At 49.6% G+C, this 18,374-nt stretch overlaps 2 protein-coding genes across 2 annotated transcripts; both read left to right on the forward strand.

Annotated features, from left to right (window-relative positions):
• On the forward strand, positions 1-10,554 carry LOC126499775 (serine protease 46). The gene is made up of 5 exons (XM_050139113.1): positions 1-85; positions 2,844-3,021; positions 3,171-3,430; positions 4,532-4,695; positions 10,300-10,554. Exons 1-5 carry the CDS (start codon positions 1-3, stop codon positions 10,552-10,554), a joined length of 942 nt encoding a protein of 313 aa, XP_049995070.1.
• Positions 10,555-11,531: 977 nt separating this feature from the next.
• On the forward strand, positions 11,532-17,381 carry LOC126499780 (probable threonine protease PRSS50). Its single transcript, XM_050139121.1, has 6 exons — positions 11,532-11,676; positions 11,757-11,959; positions 14,372-14,580; positions 15,458-15,741; positions 16,601-16,767; positions 17,148-17,381. The coding sequence occupies exons 1-6, from the start codon at positions 11,532-11,534 to the stop codon at positions 17,379-17,381; spliced, it is 1,242 nt and encodes a 413-aa protein (XP_049995078.1).
• The last annotated feature ends 993 nt before the right edge of the window (positions 17,382-18,374 follow it).

Below are 18,374 nucleotides of genomic sequence, written 5' to 3' on the forward strand. Positions count from 1 at the left end.
ATGGCGTGTGGATCAGTGGATCCTCATGGTCTTCTCCCACATCCTCTTTCTTCTGTCAGATTTGAGAATCTGTCCTATGTGGAAGGTAAGGCCTGGATGGAGGGAACGGAAGGACGGAGGGATCTGACAGCCTGGTGTCTACATCAGGCTGCAGGGCCTCCGCCTGTCAGAACTGGGAAGTCAACTGTTGGAATGGCCATGGGCTGTGATCTTTTGGGACCCATATGACTCATTCAGTATGGAGCCAGCTTGTTTGCTAGATTACCACAACAGATGAAGGAACAAAAATGGAAAACAAACTGACATCCGTGGAGGGACGAGCTTGTCTGGGAGTCTCAGGACTTGTGACAGTGACTGCTCAGTGTCCCCTGGTGAGACAGTCTACAGGGGTCTCTGTTTCACACAGGAAGCCTGGGTCCAGCTTTAACAGTTTGTGAGTGTTAGAACCAGAACTCAAAAACAGTTCTCAATAGATGCTTTGGGCCTGAGAATATCCGGGTGGCAGAGAATGTCCAGGCTTTTCCTGAGAAAGATGGTTTTTTGTGATGGGAGCCCTACCTCAAGTCGCCTGCTGGCTGTACGTTGATAACTGGAAACGGGGACTATATCCCCCAACTTGGGTCCTGCCTTCTTCCATCACTGTGGGACACGCTTTTTCCTGGACCAGTGCATTGCTGAGTGAGCGACTGAATGAGGAAGTGGGCGGTCTTCTGGCCTGAACTTCACTGTACTCCTGTCAAGTATTAGTGATGTTCTGGGGGTGTTAGGGTATGAGAGCCTTAGACACAGCATGGGTGCTAACTACTGTGCCTCTGGTGAGGAGGCGGGAGGCGGCTATGATCTTACAGGAATGGAGTCCTCAGAGTCATTATAACTGGTGGCCATCTAGGAACACGGAAGAGAGTAGCGGGATCCTGTTTGTAAGTGATGGTGCCCAGCGTCTAGAAGTTCAAGGAAGGTACCAAGGTCTGCAGTGGACTCTGTCTGAATCCCCAAGTGTCTGCTACATACAGAAGGGCATCATTGTGCCTGGGGCAAGGCTGATCTGCAGCACACTGCACCTATTAATAAGCCATCACAGCTAGAGAGGTGACTCAGGGGTTAAGAGGGTGTGCTGTTCTTCCAGAGGACTCGAGTTTGATTCCCAGCGCCCCCATCTGCGGCAGCTCACGACTGCCTGCAACTCTAGCTCCCGAGGATTCATAAACACATATCCATACACAGACATGCACACAGAGATAAAAATGATGATGAAATGTGGAAACAACCCCCCAGGCTCCCTCCGTGGTGCTGGGACCTGGTGTTGGCATCCTCAGGCTGAATCCCACGAGTCCTGTACAAGGTTAAGAGGAAGGGAAGGATCAGTGCAGTCCAGGGCACAAGATCTGGAAAGAGCTGTTCTTTGAGACCCAAGAATCTTACAGAAGGTGGTGAACCCTGGAGAGAGGGTCCACCTTGCCCCCAGAGTTGTCACTGTGGGCATGGCAGAGCTCTTTTGGGGAGTCTTGGCTCTCTCTGTGGTTGCAGCTTTATGGGGAATGAAAGGGCACACTTCTTAAGCCCTCTCCTGTCTACCAGCATTGAACAGTCTTGACTGGGACAGACAGGGATAGAAGTGAAAAGGCCTTAGTTACTGTTCTGTCGCTGTGATGGAACACATGACCAAGGCAACTTATCAAAGGGAGCATGTAATTGGGGGCTTGCTTAGTTTCTGAGGGTTAGTTTCTTATCAGTATGGTGGGAAGCGTGGCCACAGACAGGCACGGTGCTGGAGCAGTAGCTGAGAGCTCACATCTGACCCTTGACTTGCAGGCAGAGACTGGGCCTGGTGTGGGATTCTGAACCCTCAAAGCTCGCCCCCAGTGACACACTTTTGTCAACAGGTCACACCTCCTAATCCTTCTCAAAAAGTACCAACTTGGAAAAGTATTTAAGTTTATGAGACTACGGGGGCCATTCTCCTTAAAACCACCACAGTAGCTGTAAAGAAGAAACAACAGCAGCAACAGAAGATGACCATGAACTCACCATGGTCTATTAGAAAGTCCAGATGCAGCTCTCTGGCCCAGGGGCAGGGATAAGGGAAACAGGAGACAGGCATGGGGAAGGGATGAAGAGATAAACTGAGCAAAGAGGAAGTAAGACTCTGTGGAGACTTGGGGGTAGTTCAGTGCTTGAGGATCCCTGCAGAGGGTGGGCAGGTAGCTGAGAGAGGATCCTGTGGAGTGCAGGTGGCTGAGAGGAAGACCATTCCACCCACGGGAATCTAAGCAAGGAAACAGGCCATCTATAGTGGACAGTAGCGGGAGCCAGGGACACACGGTGTGAATTAACTCAAACATCACACGTGGTCTGTGCTTCAGCTTTGTGTTATAAGAAAATACCCGAGAGCCAGGTATGACGACACACACCTTTAATCCCAGCACGTGGCTGTAGTTGGACAATAAAACATCACTGTCCATGTATTTTTAGAGACAACCAACAGGAATCTTGAACACTAGGCCCCTTCCTTGCCCTTAGCTAACTATCTCACCCCTCTAGGTTCTCTCTTCCTCCCCAAGCCATATGGGCAAACTATGGGCAGGGATGAGGCATAGGGTGGTGGCTCACAGCATTGGTCAGACAAGTTGTCTGACCTCCGTTATCAGGGACTTCCTCTATAATGGGGACCACCTAGTGCCTCTGGGTTTGTGGTTGCCCATTTTTGAGGCAGTAGCTTCAGGCCCTGACTTGTACAGATGGCAGGGGCTGCTTGGGTTACGGCTGAGAGACGCCTTGACCGTCTGCCTTGGCCTGCAGGGCGAGGATGACCCTTGCATCCCTCTCTCCACCTCTTTCTTCAGGGCCCTGGTTCTGGTCCTGTGGTCAGACCAACATATCCTGCAAGGTGGTAAACGGGAAGCTGGTGGAGGTGGGCAGGTGGCCATGGCAAGTAAGCATTCTGTTCCTGGGGCTGTACGTCTGCAGCGGCTCCCTCATCCACCACAACTGGGTCCTCACAGCTGCACACTGCCTGCAAAGGTCAGCATCTTGGTCTGGGGTCTTTGCTTTCAGGCCTGGGGCTCTGGGACTAGTGGACATGAGCCTGGGTATCCTTGGACTCAGAATCCTATCTCTCTAGCCATTCATGGCCTTACTGCTGGTGAGCTGCTTCTTCTCTGGGCCTGCAGATCCAAAGACCCGGCTAACTACACCGTGAAGGTTGGCGTCCAGAACCTCCCGGACAACAGCTCGGAGCTCCTGCTCACTAACATTGTGATTCACGAGAAGTTCAACAATCACATGTCTAACGACATTGCCATCCTGAAGCTCAAGTACCCTGTCCCCTGGTCCCCCCTCGTCCAGCCAATCTGCCTCCCCAATATCAATTTCAGGCCAACCATAGGCACCATGTGTTGGGTCGTCGGGTGGGGAAAAGAAAACACTAAAGGTGAGTACAATAGAGCAAGGGTCTTGGGACACCTGACCCTGCAGGACACTGTCCTGGGGTCACCCACTCCCTTCTTCCTCTACTCTGTGTAGTCCTTTCCTGAGCACATTCATATACCCAAAGAGATACACAGTGCTCAAGCAGAGAAACAAGAGGCCTGGGAGAACCTTGCTTTCCAACGTTAAAATCATTTAATTTTTTGTTTGTTTACTTATTTATGTGTATGTGTGTGAGAGTTCAAGTGCCATAGCGCATACCTGAAGGTCAGAGGACAACCTTTATCTATCCTGTGGGTTTTGGGGAATCAAGCCAAGGTCATCAGGCTCGATGTACTTGCTAAGTCATCTCACCAACCCCCAAAGTTAAGTTAGGTCTTACACCAAATCCTCAGCCTCCAGCATAGCAGGAAATTAAACCTTTGGCGATTCATAGGGATCTCTGTCTGCAGGTACACTGAGGGCTTTGACCGCGATATGTTCTGATACATTACACTGAGGTGGCCTTTCTAGTCAATGTGCACCCCTAATGCTCAGAGAGGCAGCCCTGTGGGTGCCGTCTGGAGTCCCGCCAACCTTTCAGAAGGCAGCAGCTGCTACATCTAGGCTCTAGGGTCTTGCCCCCTTTCCCAGGAGCAGTGTGTCAAGGCTTATTCCCACAGAATAAGAAGGAACTTATTCTTGAGTGGTTGGGAAATATCTCCTTGTTCTCACTCATACCTGGCTTTCATTCCACACCCCTGGGAGACTTTCACTTAGTTTTTGTTTTATGTTTTTGTTGTTGTTTGTTTTTGTTTGTTTGTTTGAGGAAGGATTTTTTTTTTACATAGCCCTGGCTGTCCTGGATCTATAGACCAGGCTGGCCTCAAACTCAGAGATCCACCTGCCTTCCAAGTGCTGGGATTAAAGATGTGTGCCACCCTCAGTTCTTGGCTTAATTTTCTTAACGAGTGGGGACATTTTTGAAAGCCAGGCAACGAACTGTAGCTTTTATGAACAAACACCTCTGGACATGTCCCTGCCTCTCCCATGCACAGATGTGAATGACCCTGAGTTGGAACTAGGTTCCGAAGTTGAGGTCATGCCCAGATCTTTCTCTCTGCAGGGGCCCCGAACACCCCCTACCATGTCCAGGGTTTGGCTGCCAGGATTGTGAACAACGAAATCTGCAATCACCGGTACCAGTTCCTCCTGCAGAAGAACCAAAAGAAGTTCATTGAAAACGACATGCTGTGTACAAGTTCGGAATGGGGCCTGGACACTTGTCAGGTGTGGAATAATGTGCAGATGGAGTGGGGGGCAGGCAGTATGGGGTCATGTGACCTTTACATGTGACCATCAGAGGCCCAGTACAAAAGTCTGAGTTTCCATTTTCCGGTATGGAAAAAAAAGATGTATTAGTTAGTTAGCTATGACTGTGATACAGCACCATGATGGGGCAACTTACAGAAAAAGGAGTTCATTTGGGGTTTGTGGTTCTAGGAAGATTGTAGTCCATCACTATCCCTGCAGGGAGTGGCAGTAGGCAGGCAGGTCGGTCTCTGAAGCCGCAGCTGAGGGTTCCCATCCAGAATCACAAAGAGGAGCAGAACACACACTGAGGATGGTGGGAGGCTTTCGAAGCCTAAGTGCCCACCCCTGTAACACACTTCCTCCAAGGCCACACCTCCTAATCCTTCCAAAGGGAGTATTCAAACGTGAGCCTTTGGGGGTCATTCTCATTCAAAACAGTGCAGGGGTGAGTTGGCTTTTGTCCCTGCTATAGACAGTTCTTTGTGTTTATTTTTTATTTTTATTCTTTAGAGAGGATCCCACTAAGTGGCCCTAGCTGGCCTGGAACTCACCATTTAGACCAGACTCACTTTAAGCTTACAGAGATCTACCTGCCTTTGCATGCTGGAGTAGAGGGATTAAAGCCACCACGCCCAATTCTATAAGCCATTTTAATGCTCCTGAATATCAGCCACAGGCCTGCAGATCTGGGTCAGGCACTGGCAGACAGTTTTGCAGAAATGCTAGCATTCTGTAAGCTTCAGCCAGTTGCTTCTTCTAGTCAATATTGTTTATGAAATGCATACTTTATTTTTTATTTAAAATATTTTATTTGTATTATGTATATAGGTGTTTCACCCGCATATATGTCTGTGGACTATATGCATACCTGGTGTTTGTAAAGGCCAGAAAAGGCACTGGATCCCCTGGAAGTGCTGTTGTAGATGACTGTGAGCCTCTAGATGGGCACTGGGAACTGAACCTGGGTCCTCTGAAACAGTGACTAATGCTCTTAACCGCTGAGCAATCTTCCCATCCCCCAGATTCATATCTTCTTGAGAATATGTTTTAATTTTCCTCTTGAAGTCCCGATTCTGATGAATTTAAAAGACAAAACTCCTCTGAGAGACAACAGGGTTCCTTATGTGAAACACATTTGTTTACAAGAAAAAAGACAAGTATCTCTTGACCCAAAGGTTTATAAGCCTAAAATCATGTAAGTTAAAAAGTAGTTGTGATGCCTGACAGGACGTCTGCGAAGAGAAATGAGTGCATTACAACTGCATCAAAGGACAATGGGAAGTTTACCCACAAGTCTAAGCGAAGTGACAGCGTAGGCTCTGCCTTTAAAACCTGCTTTTGTACCTGAAAACATTATCTAGATTTCTCGACATTCTAGAAAAACAGCTAGTTGGGTTTAATTTTCTTACATCCAACAAACATTGCTGGGTTCTAGGTTGCAGTCAGGTCCAGGAAAGGTTCCGATCTCGGGGAACAAGCAATTGTCACATAGATTAAACCATGAACCTTTTTAACCCCAGTGAGGCCAGGCTTCAGTTTAAGAAGTTTCAAGAATGGCTCAATGGGTAAGAACACTGGTGCTAACAGAGAACCACGGTTTGTTTACAGCACCCACATGGTGGCTGACAACCGTCCATAACTCCAGTTCTAGGGAGTCTGGCACCCACTTCTGATCTCCAAGGGCGCCAGGAACACATACAGTGCACAGACAAACATGCAAGTAAAATACACATATACATAAAATAAAATAACTATCTCTCTCTTTGGGGGGTGGTTGAGACAGGCTTTCTCTGTGAAACAATCCTAACTGTCCGGGAACTAGCTCTTATAGACCAGGCTGGCCTCAAACTCACAGAGATCCACCTGCCTCTGCCTCCAAGAGCTAGGATTTAAGGCATGCGCCACCACTGCCTGGCTAAGCTCTCCTTTTTTTTTTTTTTTAAGTGTTTAGAATAAGTCACTCTCTTTGTTAAATTCTAGCATGAGAACTACATATACTTCACTGGGAAATAATGTGTTCATGTTTGGAACATTTGAAGTATCAGAAATTACCTCCTTCTTGAAGGTTGGTTTGGCGTTTCCAGGACAAACAGACATGTTTTCTGTTGCGGGATTGTTCTTAGACACTGTTTTAAGTTGTTTCACACATGGTTATTGGGTTAGTCAATTTCCTATCACTCTGAAATCTTAATATTTTAATTACATTTATTTATTTTTTGTGTGCGGTGGGGCGTGTGGATGCTATGGTGCACAGAGAGCAGCTGTGGGAGTTGGTTCCCTCCCCGGGGATTGAACTCAGGTCCTCAGGCTTGGCTGTGAGTGCTTCCACCTCACTGACCCTCTGTCCTTTTTAAAATTAATCTAAATCATTTGCACTTTCTTAGAAGTCTTTCACCTCAACCAGATTTAAATCCACAAAATAGAAGTCATAAAGAGTCTTAAGGTTCTGGGTGAAAACATATTCTGGGTATAGATTCTCTTCTCTATTCTTACTCAAAGCTCAGGGCAATTGTGTGTATCATCCCCACCACCAGCTTCATTTCCCAATTTAATGAATTCTTTGCTTTCTAATACATCAATTGTCCTTACTATCCTTTTCAAGTGTTTTGAGCCTAACATTCATGGACAAATAATTGTCAGTGTTAATGAACAATTTATTTTCCTTCTTCTGTTTGATGCTAAAACTTCTTGCAGTCCCTAAGTAAAATTTGCAACATTTAGGCCACATCTTATGGGTTTTGCAATATGTGGCATTCTGTGCTTCTATGTCTTATTATAGATTTAAATTTTGTTTCCATTGTAACATATTTTAAGGTTAACTTTTGTTTTTCCATTGAAGTATATATTTACATTATACTTATTATATAAGTATATATACTTATTTAAATATATATCAAAAATATTTTGATATGAAAAGGAAGTATCCACATATAATAGATGTCTGTCTGCTTGTCTTCTAGTGTCTCTCTGCACATGCTCTTTTTTCCTCTAGACCTCTAGCAAGGACTCCTGTACTATAATATAAAATAGCTAAGGCTTGATTTTCTCCTTTGTTTTTCCTGTTATGGGCATCTGTCTGCTCCCTTCTGTTTAATGCATGTCCTTAAAGATGTTTGTGTCTTTAGAGAATATTTAGTGATCTTAATACAGTTTAATCTATAGAAACAATATTGTCCTACATAATCAGAGCATCCTGTATTCTTCTCGGGACGTGGTGGTTTATGTCTGTTGGAGAAGGGATCCATGTGGCCCAGACTAGCCTTGAACTCTATGTATTTGAGGATGACATTGAACTTCTCCTCTTCATGATTCTGAGGGCTGGGATTATAAGAAGGCTACCATGTTCATGTGATGATGGAGATCAGACCCAGGTCCTTGTGCATTCTCCCAGTTGAGCTACGTTCCTATCCCCAAATGTCCCGTTTTAATTTCTAATCTATCTTCAACAGTATTTGGTGTCCTTTACTTCCTGAATGGTCTCTATTTAGATGTCATCAGTGTGAACATATTCCTCTTCAGGATTGCAGGATTATGAAGATTCTTTTTGAAAAAGATTTCATTTTTATTTTCAGTTATGTGTGTGGTTGTCTGTGTGTGGGTTTGTCCATATGACTCTAGGTTCCCATGGAGGCCAGAGATGTCGAGCCCTGCGAACTAGAGTTACAGGCAGTTGTGAGCCCCCAATATGGGTTCTGGGAAAACTTGGATCCTCTGGAAGAGCAGTACATGCTTATAACCTAGGAATCATCTCTCCAGCCTATTAAAATCTCTTTTAAAAATGTGTTTTATTTCAAGACTTAAATATATGGCTCTGTATGTCTTTACTTAGCTTTATCTTTTTTGCTTTTTATGTTTAGAGTTTTGCTCTGGAGTTTGTGCTGTGATTCAGCTTCATTCTCCTCTGTCCCCAGAGCCAGTTTCTTCACCCACAGTAGCAAGCACCAAGTCCCCCTCCCATGCATTCATCAGGCTACGGGCTCCCAGCTGTGCCCTTGGCTGCCTTTCCTATACGGCAGTACATACCCTGTTTCTATGGTGGTAAGCCTTGGAATCTATTTGTCTGCTTGGTCAAATCTGCCCCCACATTGATGCTTCCAATTTTCTCTTCTTTCTCTGAAAAGTCCATATAGCTCCTCTGGATGATGGCAAGGAAGGCTCTAAGTTGTACTTTGGTCTCTGTGAACAAGGCTGTGAACTTGAAACTTGCTTTTACGGGACTTGATATAGGCTTTGAACCAAAAGCTAGCCCCTGGGCTCTCCTGACTTTCTGGATTCCCACTCCCCATTCACGTTTGGGGCTTCAAGAGTACTCTCCTGTACTCTTATACATGCAATTTAAATGCTGTTTTTTTTTTTTTAAATAGGGCAATGGCTCAGAGGTTAAAGTACTTGCTACATAACTGTGAGGACCAGGGTTCAAATCCTGGAACCTGTAAATGCTGAGTTGGTGTGGCAGCCTGCGTATAATTCCAGCCTCAGATAGTGGGGCATGGGATCTCTAGAGCAAACTGACTCATAAGACTGGCAATACGGGGTGGGAGGAGCACTGGGTTTGACTGAGAGACTGCTGAAATGAAATGGGGAAATGATGGCAGATGCTTCCAGGCTCAGGCTTGGGCTTCCACATGAACGCTTGTACCCATGTGCACATGCACATTCCACACATGTAAACATGTACAGCATACATGCACACATGCATGAAAATGAAAAAGAAAGTTTGAAAATGCTTTTTTTAAAAAGCCAAAACCACATTCCTAGTTTTTTTCAGCAAGAAGGTCCGGTTAGGTATCTTGTTTTTCATATGTGAACTGACTTTGTATATTGTTTAAGGTCGTTCCTCTGTGAGCAACAGAATTTTTAAATGGTTTTTTGAGACAGGGTTTCTCTGTGTAGCCTTGGCTGTCCTGGAACTCACTCTGTAGACCAGGCTGGCCTCGAACTCACAGAGCTCCATCTGCCTCTGCCTCCCGAGTGCTGGGATTAAAGGCGTGCACCATACCTGGCCAGCAACAGCATTTCTGTGCACTAGTGGAGGCCTCTGCTCTTGTCCTTAGGCAGAACTTTTTCTTCCTGGTTCATAAAGTTTCAAATGTTACTGAGGAATATAGATAGGCCTTTTTTTTTCTTATTTGGAGATAGAGTCCAAGGTCCCATGCATCCTAAGTGAATATTCTATCACTGGGAGGCAATGTAATTCCATAAAAAGATTTTTTTAAATCGTAAGAAACCTGATGTCACCTTTTGATGTACGACACTGTAAATGTTCCTTTTCTGCATTCACATGTCTTTGCACACAAGCAGGGGGACTGGCTAGTGCTTTTAAGATTGCCACTTGTAAGCAAGACTGTAGGAAAGATGAACAATTGTACCTTGGAGGCCCAGCGGGTCTTCAGGAGGGCTTACCAGTCAGAGAGCTAGTAGAACAATGAAGAGGCCACCGTGGTTGCAAGCTTGAACCTTAGCACAAAATTTATATGTTACAGAACAGGTTCATAGGCAGGTCTCATTCTTGGGGAAAACAAAGGACTAAGCTAGCAAATATTGCTGCTACTTCAAGCCTCCCTCCCTCTCCCGCTGCAGGACACATCTGGCAGCTCCCTGGTTTGCCAGATGAACAAGACCTGGGTCCAGATGGGGGTGGTGAGCTGGAACTTTGGCTGTGGTCGTCGCCAATTCCCGAGCATCTACACCAGCACCTCCCACTTCACCCAATGGATCAAGAGACATATCGGCGACATGAGGTTTGCCAGTATGGCTGTCCCTTCCTTCTTGAGCCCATTCATTCTCACTGGCTACATTCTGCTGGTTTCCTTGGGCTCCCTGTGGCTCTTGTGAGCCGTGTTTCTGCAACAGTCATTCCCAGAGGGTACCTTTCCCTCCTCTCTACTGGGCCCTCAGAAGTGGACACTAGAGGCTGAATAGGACTTCGGGACAGAGGGACTTTGGGGAAGGGTCCTAGACCCACTGTGGGTTTGTTCCCCAGTTGTTCAATGAAGATGCTCTTGAACCTTTTGAGCCGTCTGAAGTTACCACATTCCTGACTTTGGCCAAAGCCCTTTAGAACGCTCTCCTCATAAAACCTGACTGTTTCTCAAGCTGAGTGTTCTCTGATAGCCTTACTTCGTGTCTGTGATAGGTGTGTTGTATGATCTTGGGAGCTTTCCCCTGTAGGTTCCTCTTTTTTAAAAAGAAAAAAAAAAAACAAAACAAAACAACAACAACAAAAAACCCTTTCATGTGTATGTATGTGCACGTGAGTGTAGGTGCCTGTGGAGGTGAGAGTGTCACATTTCCCCTGGTGACACAAGTTGGTTGGAGTTACAAGTGGTTGTGGGCCTCCCCGTATGGCTATAGGGACTCAAAGAACTCCTTTACAAGAGCAGTGCACGATCTTAACTGTAGTTTTTTGTTATTTTGGTTTGTTTGTTTTTGGGGTTTGAAACAGGGTCTCTCTGTATAACAGCCCTGGCTGTCCTGGAACTAGCTCTGTAGACCAGGCTGGCCTCAAACTCACAGAGATCCGCCTGCCTCTGCCTCCCGAGTGCTGGTATTAAAAGCATGCACCAACACCGCCTGGTAACTGTAGACGGTGGTGGAGATAACATGGACGCTTAGGAACTAGCTGAGGTGAAGCAAAGTCACCCAGAGAAAAGGGCCCACAAGTTTGAGGCAAGACACCAGCCCGGAGTCACGCTCAGCTTGCGCGCCATTCGGCAGGAGCGCTTTAACGAATGGCGCCCAGGGGGCGCCACACAGGCTGGGCACCGCAGCGCCCGATGGGGGGCGCCATTGTGGAGGAACCTAGCGGCGCAATGGAGCCCTGGTGCTGGGCTGGGGCCCGTGGGCAGGGTCCTCGGGGTCCCCATGGGCCCGGGGCCTCTCGCACCCGCACCCGCACCCGTGCCCTTCTTCTGCTGTTGCTGCTGCTGCTGCTGCTCCTGCCTCGGCGCCCCGCAGGTGAGCCCCCTCCGCTGCCGGCGCCCTCCCCAGCGCGCGCACACCCCGGGCCGCCTCTGACCCGCTGTGACCTGCCGCAGGCTGCTTGGCCGCAGGGGCATCATCCCCCGGGGTGCTGTCCACCTCAGTCCCGAGCGGCCCTGGAGTCTCCTGTGGGCCCGGAGCCACCTGTCCCTCAGGCGGGCTTCGCCTTCCCCGGCAAGTCGACGCTTCAGCGACCACTGTTCCAACGACACAGCCGGCTGCGGCGACACAGTCGGCGACCAGAGGGATGGCCGGGATCGTTCAGGGGACCAAACCCAGCAACCTCTGTGAGTTCGGCTTTGGGATCTCGGAGGTTGAAGGGTCAAGGGATCAAGGGCCCAGAGGAGAGTAGAAGGAAGGGAAAGTTCTGTGCAAATGTTTACTGAGCACAGAAGGTTGGGCCAGGCCTGGTCCTGCCTTCGGGTCCCTGTGCTTCCATCAGGGTGAGGTAAGTAGGGGACAAGGAAAGTTAAAGTAGGTGAGAAGACTGGTGAGTTGAGGTGGTGGTGGTGGTGCCCAGAGTAAGCCACTAGCCAGATGCCTCTCTGGCAGCCGCAGGCCTTCCTTAGACCTGGTCTCCCCGTCTCGGTTCCCAGCCCAGAGCCCACAACACAACTCCAAGAAGGCCGCGTGAGACTTCTTGTGGGGTCTGCAAGGCCCACCTGGTATTTTAATTTCCTTGCTGTGATAAAGCAGCTTGAAGGGGCAGGCAGGAACTTTATTTTGCTTATACTTCCAGGTCATAGTTCTTCACTGAGGAAAGCCCGGGCCAGAACCTGAAGCAGAAACCATGAAGGAAGGCTGCTTTCTGGCTCTCTCTCTCATAGAATCATGCTTAGCTAGATTTCTTATGTAGCCCAGCAGCCCCTGCCTGGGGATGATGCTGCTACACACACACGCACACACACACACACACACACACACACACACACACACACACGCACGCACGCACGCACGCACGTGCGCGTGCACGGCTGTACTGTATCATCAGTTAGTAATCGACAGCCCCACACTGAACTGCTCACAGGCCGATCTGATTTAGATAGTTCATGAGTGCAGGCTTTTTCTTCCGGTGGCTCCATGCCCTGTCAGCCTGACCACTAACCCTAACCAGTGCTCCAGCATGCTTTCACCAAAGCAGGGAGCTGCAGCTAAGCCCCGTGGAGGAAATGGTTACTAACCTGGGATTCAATTCAAAAAGTCTAGCCGGGGATATCAAGGTACGGAGTGTGGTATGTGCTGACAGCCTGTTGTTTGAGTATCGTTTGAAGATGCTCTCGCGGGCGGAGATAACTCAGGGGCTGAGAGCTCTTACTCTGTGAGCACACGCGAGAACCTGAATTAAAACCGCGTAACCTACGTAAACAGCTGGGTGGGTATGGTCCCCTGCTCCTGCAACCCCAGGAGAGTGTTGGGACCCCAGTCCCTGCCTGAGGAGGCTGCAAAGTTAGCTTCGGGTTCAGCGAGAGAATAACGTAGAGAGTGATGAGGGCACTCGGACTCCTCCTCTGGCCTCCACATGCTCACACGAATGTATGTCTCCACCCATCCACACAAGCATGTAGATAACGTACAACACAGGAATACCATCTACCAGGCCCTGAATTACATTCCCAGCACTACAAGTGAATAAATAAATATATAAACAAATATATAAATATGCTGGCTGTAGCCCATTTATTTGGTTTCACAATCCACCAATTTATTTAGAAAACATTTGAGTGGAAGCCAAATTTGGGCATCTTCAATTTCCTTTGTTTTATTTTTATGCATGTAGTGTTTTGCCTGCATGTATGTTTGTGCACTGTTTGTGTGCCTGATGCCTCTGGAGGCCAGAAGAGAACACCAGACCTTCTTTCCCCCACCACACACACGCACACACACAGACACACACACACACACACACACCGGAGCTACAGATGGTTGTGGGCCACATGTGCATGCTGGGAACCCAATTTCTATCTTCTGTGCTTTTTTTTTCTTTCGGATTTTTAGAAACAGTGTCTGTAGCTTTGGCTATCTTGGAACACACTCTGTAGACCAGTCTGGCCTCAAACTCACAGAGATCCTCCGCCTCCGAGTGCTGGGATTCAAGGCATGCGCCACCACCCGCTGGCACAGCCAGTGCCCTTAACAGCTGAGCCATCTCTCTAAACCCCATCTTCAATTTCAAAATTCTTCCCGAAGTGCCCTCAGCAGTTGACACTCCCGTCTTCAGGAGGTGCCTCACGGCCTAGAATCCACACCAGCATTTGGTGTTCAGACACTTAGCTTTTGTTAGCTGGGCGTGTGATATAGCTTAGGGCTGAATCCTCCCTAGTCCCAAAGAGAACAAGCTTCTGTGACTTGTGCCAATTTGCTCTCCCCTTTGGGATGCCCCTGCTCCCTCATACAGTCTGTCTTACTGTTTGGTCATCTATCTCTATCTCCATGAACCCCAAGAGGGGACTCCCAGAGAAGGGGCAGGGTCCACACTGGCTCAAGGAGGGGGACCAATCTGCAGCCCGAGCTGTAGGAACAAGGAGATAGGTATCTGCATAGTGTCGAGGCTTCTCTAAAGCTGGACATGTCCCTGGGTGGATGCTATGGTTCCATAGTGACAGGCAGAGAAGGGTGGGTAGCTTCAGGTGAGTGGCTGGAGAGGCTGGAGGGGGGGAGGACGGGGACAGAGCCAAAAGGCGTGGCCAGGTGGGCTTATGGCTCTTTTCTTCCCCCAGTCTGTGGCTCCTCCCATGAGCCAGACCCGACCCTCAGGGACCCAGAAGCCATGACTCGGCGGTGGCCATGGATGGTCAGTGTGCAGGCTAATGGCACCCACGTCTGTGCCGGCACCCTTATTGCTTCCCAGTGGGTGCTTACCGTGGCCCACTGCTTGACGCAGTGAGTTGGGGCCCAGGTGGGTGGGTGGAAAGGCCTCTAAAATGCTGGAGACCCAGGCGCTCTTCCAAGTGACCCATCAAGTAGCAGTTGCGTCTTGTGTGGAGCCCACAACGCCAGCCCTGGTCTCATCCTCACTCTGAGCAAGGGAAGGTTGAGCCTCACAGATGCCTTCCTGGGACTTGGCTTTTGGCATGTACCTACCCTTTGCCCCTTTACCTACCCTTCAGTCCTGTGAGGTCATCCATAGGTAAGGGCCTTTCATTCCACCCTCTTTGCTCCCAGTCCCTCCCACTTGCCTCCTGTCAATCAACGGTTTCTGGTTTTTCTCTGAGAGAGGCCCTGACTTAGAACCTCTCAGAGTGATTAGAACAAGAAGACAGATATAAATTGTGTGGAGATAAAAGGGTGGCTGTGCCCATGTTCCGGGGCCTGGGAACTCCCGAGAGTAGCGTCTGATGTTTGCCTTGGGACTGACCAGTGAAGACAGGTTCCACATAGTGACTTCAAGAGGTATCCCAGGGAAGGTAGCTTGAGGTCTAGGCCATGGTCATCACACAGGGAAAAACCCCAGAGTTCGACTAGCGGAAATGGAGTCCACATCCCAGCTGTACCACTTCCTGAGTGTGCGTCCCTGAGCAGGCCGCGGCACTACTTTGAATCTCCATTTCCCTCCTACACAAAATGAAGAGGACTGCACAATGTGTGCAGGCCTCTGTCCTGAGGAATAGGCTCGGGGGCCATGAAGCCCAGGGTGGCCTGCCTCGATTGGCTTGGAGGACCACAGTGGTGTCTGTGGCAGGACTGGGGACTGAGGCAGGAGCCTAGAGCTGATGGGAGGCACACCCCCTCTGTTCCCACCCCCTCCCTGTTCCCATAGGCAGCACGTTAAGTATACGGTGAGGGTGGGGAGCCCATGGATTAACCAGACGACCAAAACCAGCACCGATGTCCCAGTACATCAGATAATCGTAAACAGCGACTACCAAGCCAAACGGTACTGGTCCTGGGTCGGCCGGGCCAATGACATCAGCCTCCTCAAACTCCAGTGGGGGCTCAAGTACAGCAAATATGTGTGGCCCATCTGCCTGCCTGGCCTGGAATATGTATTAGAGGACAATTCTCTCTGCACTGTGACAGGCTGGGGATCTCCCAAGGTGAATGGTGAGTCATAGCCCCACCCTCCAGCCCAGGGTGCATGGTGGGAGGAAGGGCTTGGGTATGGCTGGGGTGCCCCATGGATGGACATCTCTGGAGTACCTTCTTTAAGGAGCTCCATGAGCCAGGAACCTTTTGTTGGTTTCTCATCTCTCAAGTCTCCTCCCCCTTTGAGGGTCTTGTCAGTGAACTTATCATAGCCTTGAAGTCTCAGAATAGAGCCAGGATATGTAAACAGAACTTTCTTGAAAGCAAGGAGGTCTTAGAACAATAGCTTGGCACCCTAGGGCACTGGCAAGCAGAGTACATGGGAATGGGTTTTCGCTGCTGCAAAAGGCTTCTCAGAACAGATGCAGCTGTGTCGAGGGATCATTTTCCTGGTGGGTTCTAGGAATGTCTGCACCCTTCATGGAGCCACCAATGCATAAGAGAGATGCCCATCTCTGTACGCTTGAGGATCCAATTTGCCCTCTAGACAGTCCGTTCTGTGACCTCTCTGGGAATGAGCAGAAGTCTCCTGTCCCCCAGAAGCTCAGACACATTTTGGGTGGGATGGAAGATGGTGCTGAGGGCTGGGGGTGGGGTGGGGTATCCACGGAGAGGGTCTGAGAAAGCTTAGTGAGGAGGTGGCTCTAGGGCCTGGTTTGAAAAGAAAGGCTTTGGTCCCGAGAGTGCTGGCAGGCACTTGGAAGAGGACCCGCAGAGCCCATCGGTGTGGACTGTCTGTTCCGGCACCTCTGAATAGGGGCATCCTTAAAATACCCCTAACGTGGAGACATCTCTATGGCCACTGTGCAAAAGAGACAGAGCTGGTGGCTGTGGGCCACAGCCAGTGGCTAAGCCTGAATGGGGACCTGTCCCACAGGCAGGTGGCCCCAGTTCCAATCCCTTCAGGAGAAGGAAGTCTCCATCTTGAACAGCCGGAAGTGTGAGCAGTTCTACCACAAGTTCTCCAGAATCTCCTCTCTGGTTCGGATCATCACTTCTCAGATGATCTGTGCCTCGGACAGCGACAGGGAGAAGTTCTGCTACGTGAGGACCTCTGCCCCTGTTCCTTTATCCCGAGGGCCAGGGTGGAGGGGTGCAGGAGGCAGAGCTGAAGGCTGTGGAGAGGGGAGGGAGGGAGGATGGGAGACAAGCAGGGGTGGAGAGGGAGTGGGGGAGGCTGGAGAGGGCAGGTGAGGGCAGGGGTGTTGGGCTGGATCGGATGGAAATGAGAGGCGTGGAGCTGAAGCTGAGGAGTGTCCTTTGAGAAGAAAATAACGGGTCAGGAACACTCATCGCTTATGTTCAGACTGGGAGGATCTGGAAAGAGTCTGGTGGGAGAGACCCCGGGCTGGCTCCTCGAGTTATGCCCCCTCTCAGGTGTAGCTTCCCCTCCCTGACCCTTTTAACTTCCCCCCTCCTTACAGGAGCTAACTGGCGAGCCCTTGGTCTGCTCTTCTGATGGCACATGGTACCTGGTGGGGATGATGAGCTGGGGCCCAGGTTGCAAGAAGAACGAGGCCCCACCCATCTTTCTGCGGGTCTCCTCCTACCAGTCCTGGATCTGGAACCACCTTAGCGGGAAGGCCCTGGCCCTTCCAGCTTCCAGAACCTTGCTCCTGGCTTTTCTTCTGCTCCTCAGCCTTCTTGGCACTCTGTGACACTGCCAGGTCTCCTTCCCTTCCTGCTGAGCACTGCTGTGGGTGTGGCAATCGGCAAGGACTAGCAGAAATTAAACACTTTTTTCCCTCATGTCTCCTCTTTCTGAACCCGCTCTAGTGGGAGGCAGGCGTACACAGAGGTGTGGGTGAGGGACTCTGGCTGCTTATACTGAAAAGTGTAGGCCTCTAAAGATTTGGGGTGACTCCTGCAGAAAGTAGAGGGGTGTGTGAAGGGGCAGCAGGACGACTGGGTTGTACTACCCAGGCTAAAGCTGGGGGGCTGCTGGTACCTCCTTCCCAAGTCCCTAAATGGAGAATGACAGATTCCATTTGTTCTTTTGAAGACAGGGTTTCTCTGTGGAGCCTTTGCTGTCCTGGAACTAGCTCTTGTAGACCAGGCTGGCCTCAAACTCAGAGATCCGCCTGCCTCTGCCTCCCCAGTGCTGGGATTAAAGGTGTGCACCACCCGCCCTGCTCCCTCCCTGGTCTCGACTGCCTTCTGGCCAGGGGCAGAAACTCGTCAGAATATCTTCCCTGAAGTTCCATACACTACTTTGACCCTCTAGCCCTGCTTGCAGCCTGGGGACGCAGGTACAAAATGGACCTGGTAGAACCGACACACTTCTCCCAGACTGCACCAGCTGCTGCTCTGAGTGACCTTGAGTGACCTCCGCCCCCTGGACGTCCATGCCTGGCCACACAAAGGGGTTCTGGTCTGTCTGGGGAGAGGGACCCCAGCCAATACTATGAATGAGAAGCCCATACAGTGGAGCCTGAAGGTAGAGATCAGCCAACCGTACCTGACTAGTCAGGGTACTGCTCTACTTCCATGATGGAGCCTTCTGAGACCCCTCTGCCCCTCAGTACTCCTTCTTCACATCATCCTGGCAGGCTTTTCCTTGTAGGATGCCTATGTGGGACCATGTCAGGAATGGGATGATTCCCGAGTGCCGCACCAGGCTCAAGACATTAGAGACCCACTGAGAGCAGGAG

This window comes from Alexandromys fortis, unplaced genomic scaffold (genome assembly GCF_014885135.2).
Source record: "Alexandromys fortis isolate MF-2015 unplaced genomic scaffold, M_Fortis_MF-2015_v1.1 scaffold_36, whole genome shotgun sequence".
Taxonomy (NCBI): Eukaryota; Metazoa; Chordata; class Mammalia; order Rodentia; family Cricetidae; genus Alexandromys; species Alexandromys fortis.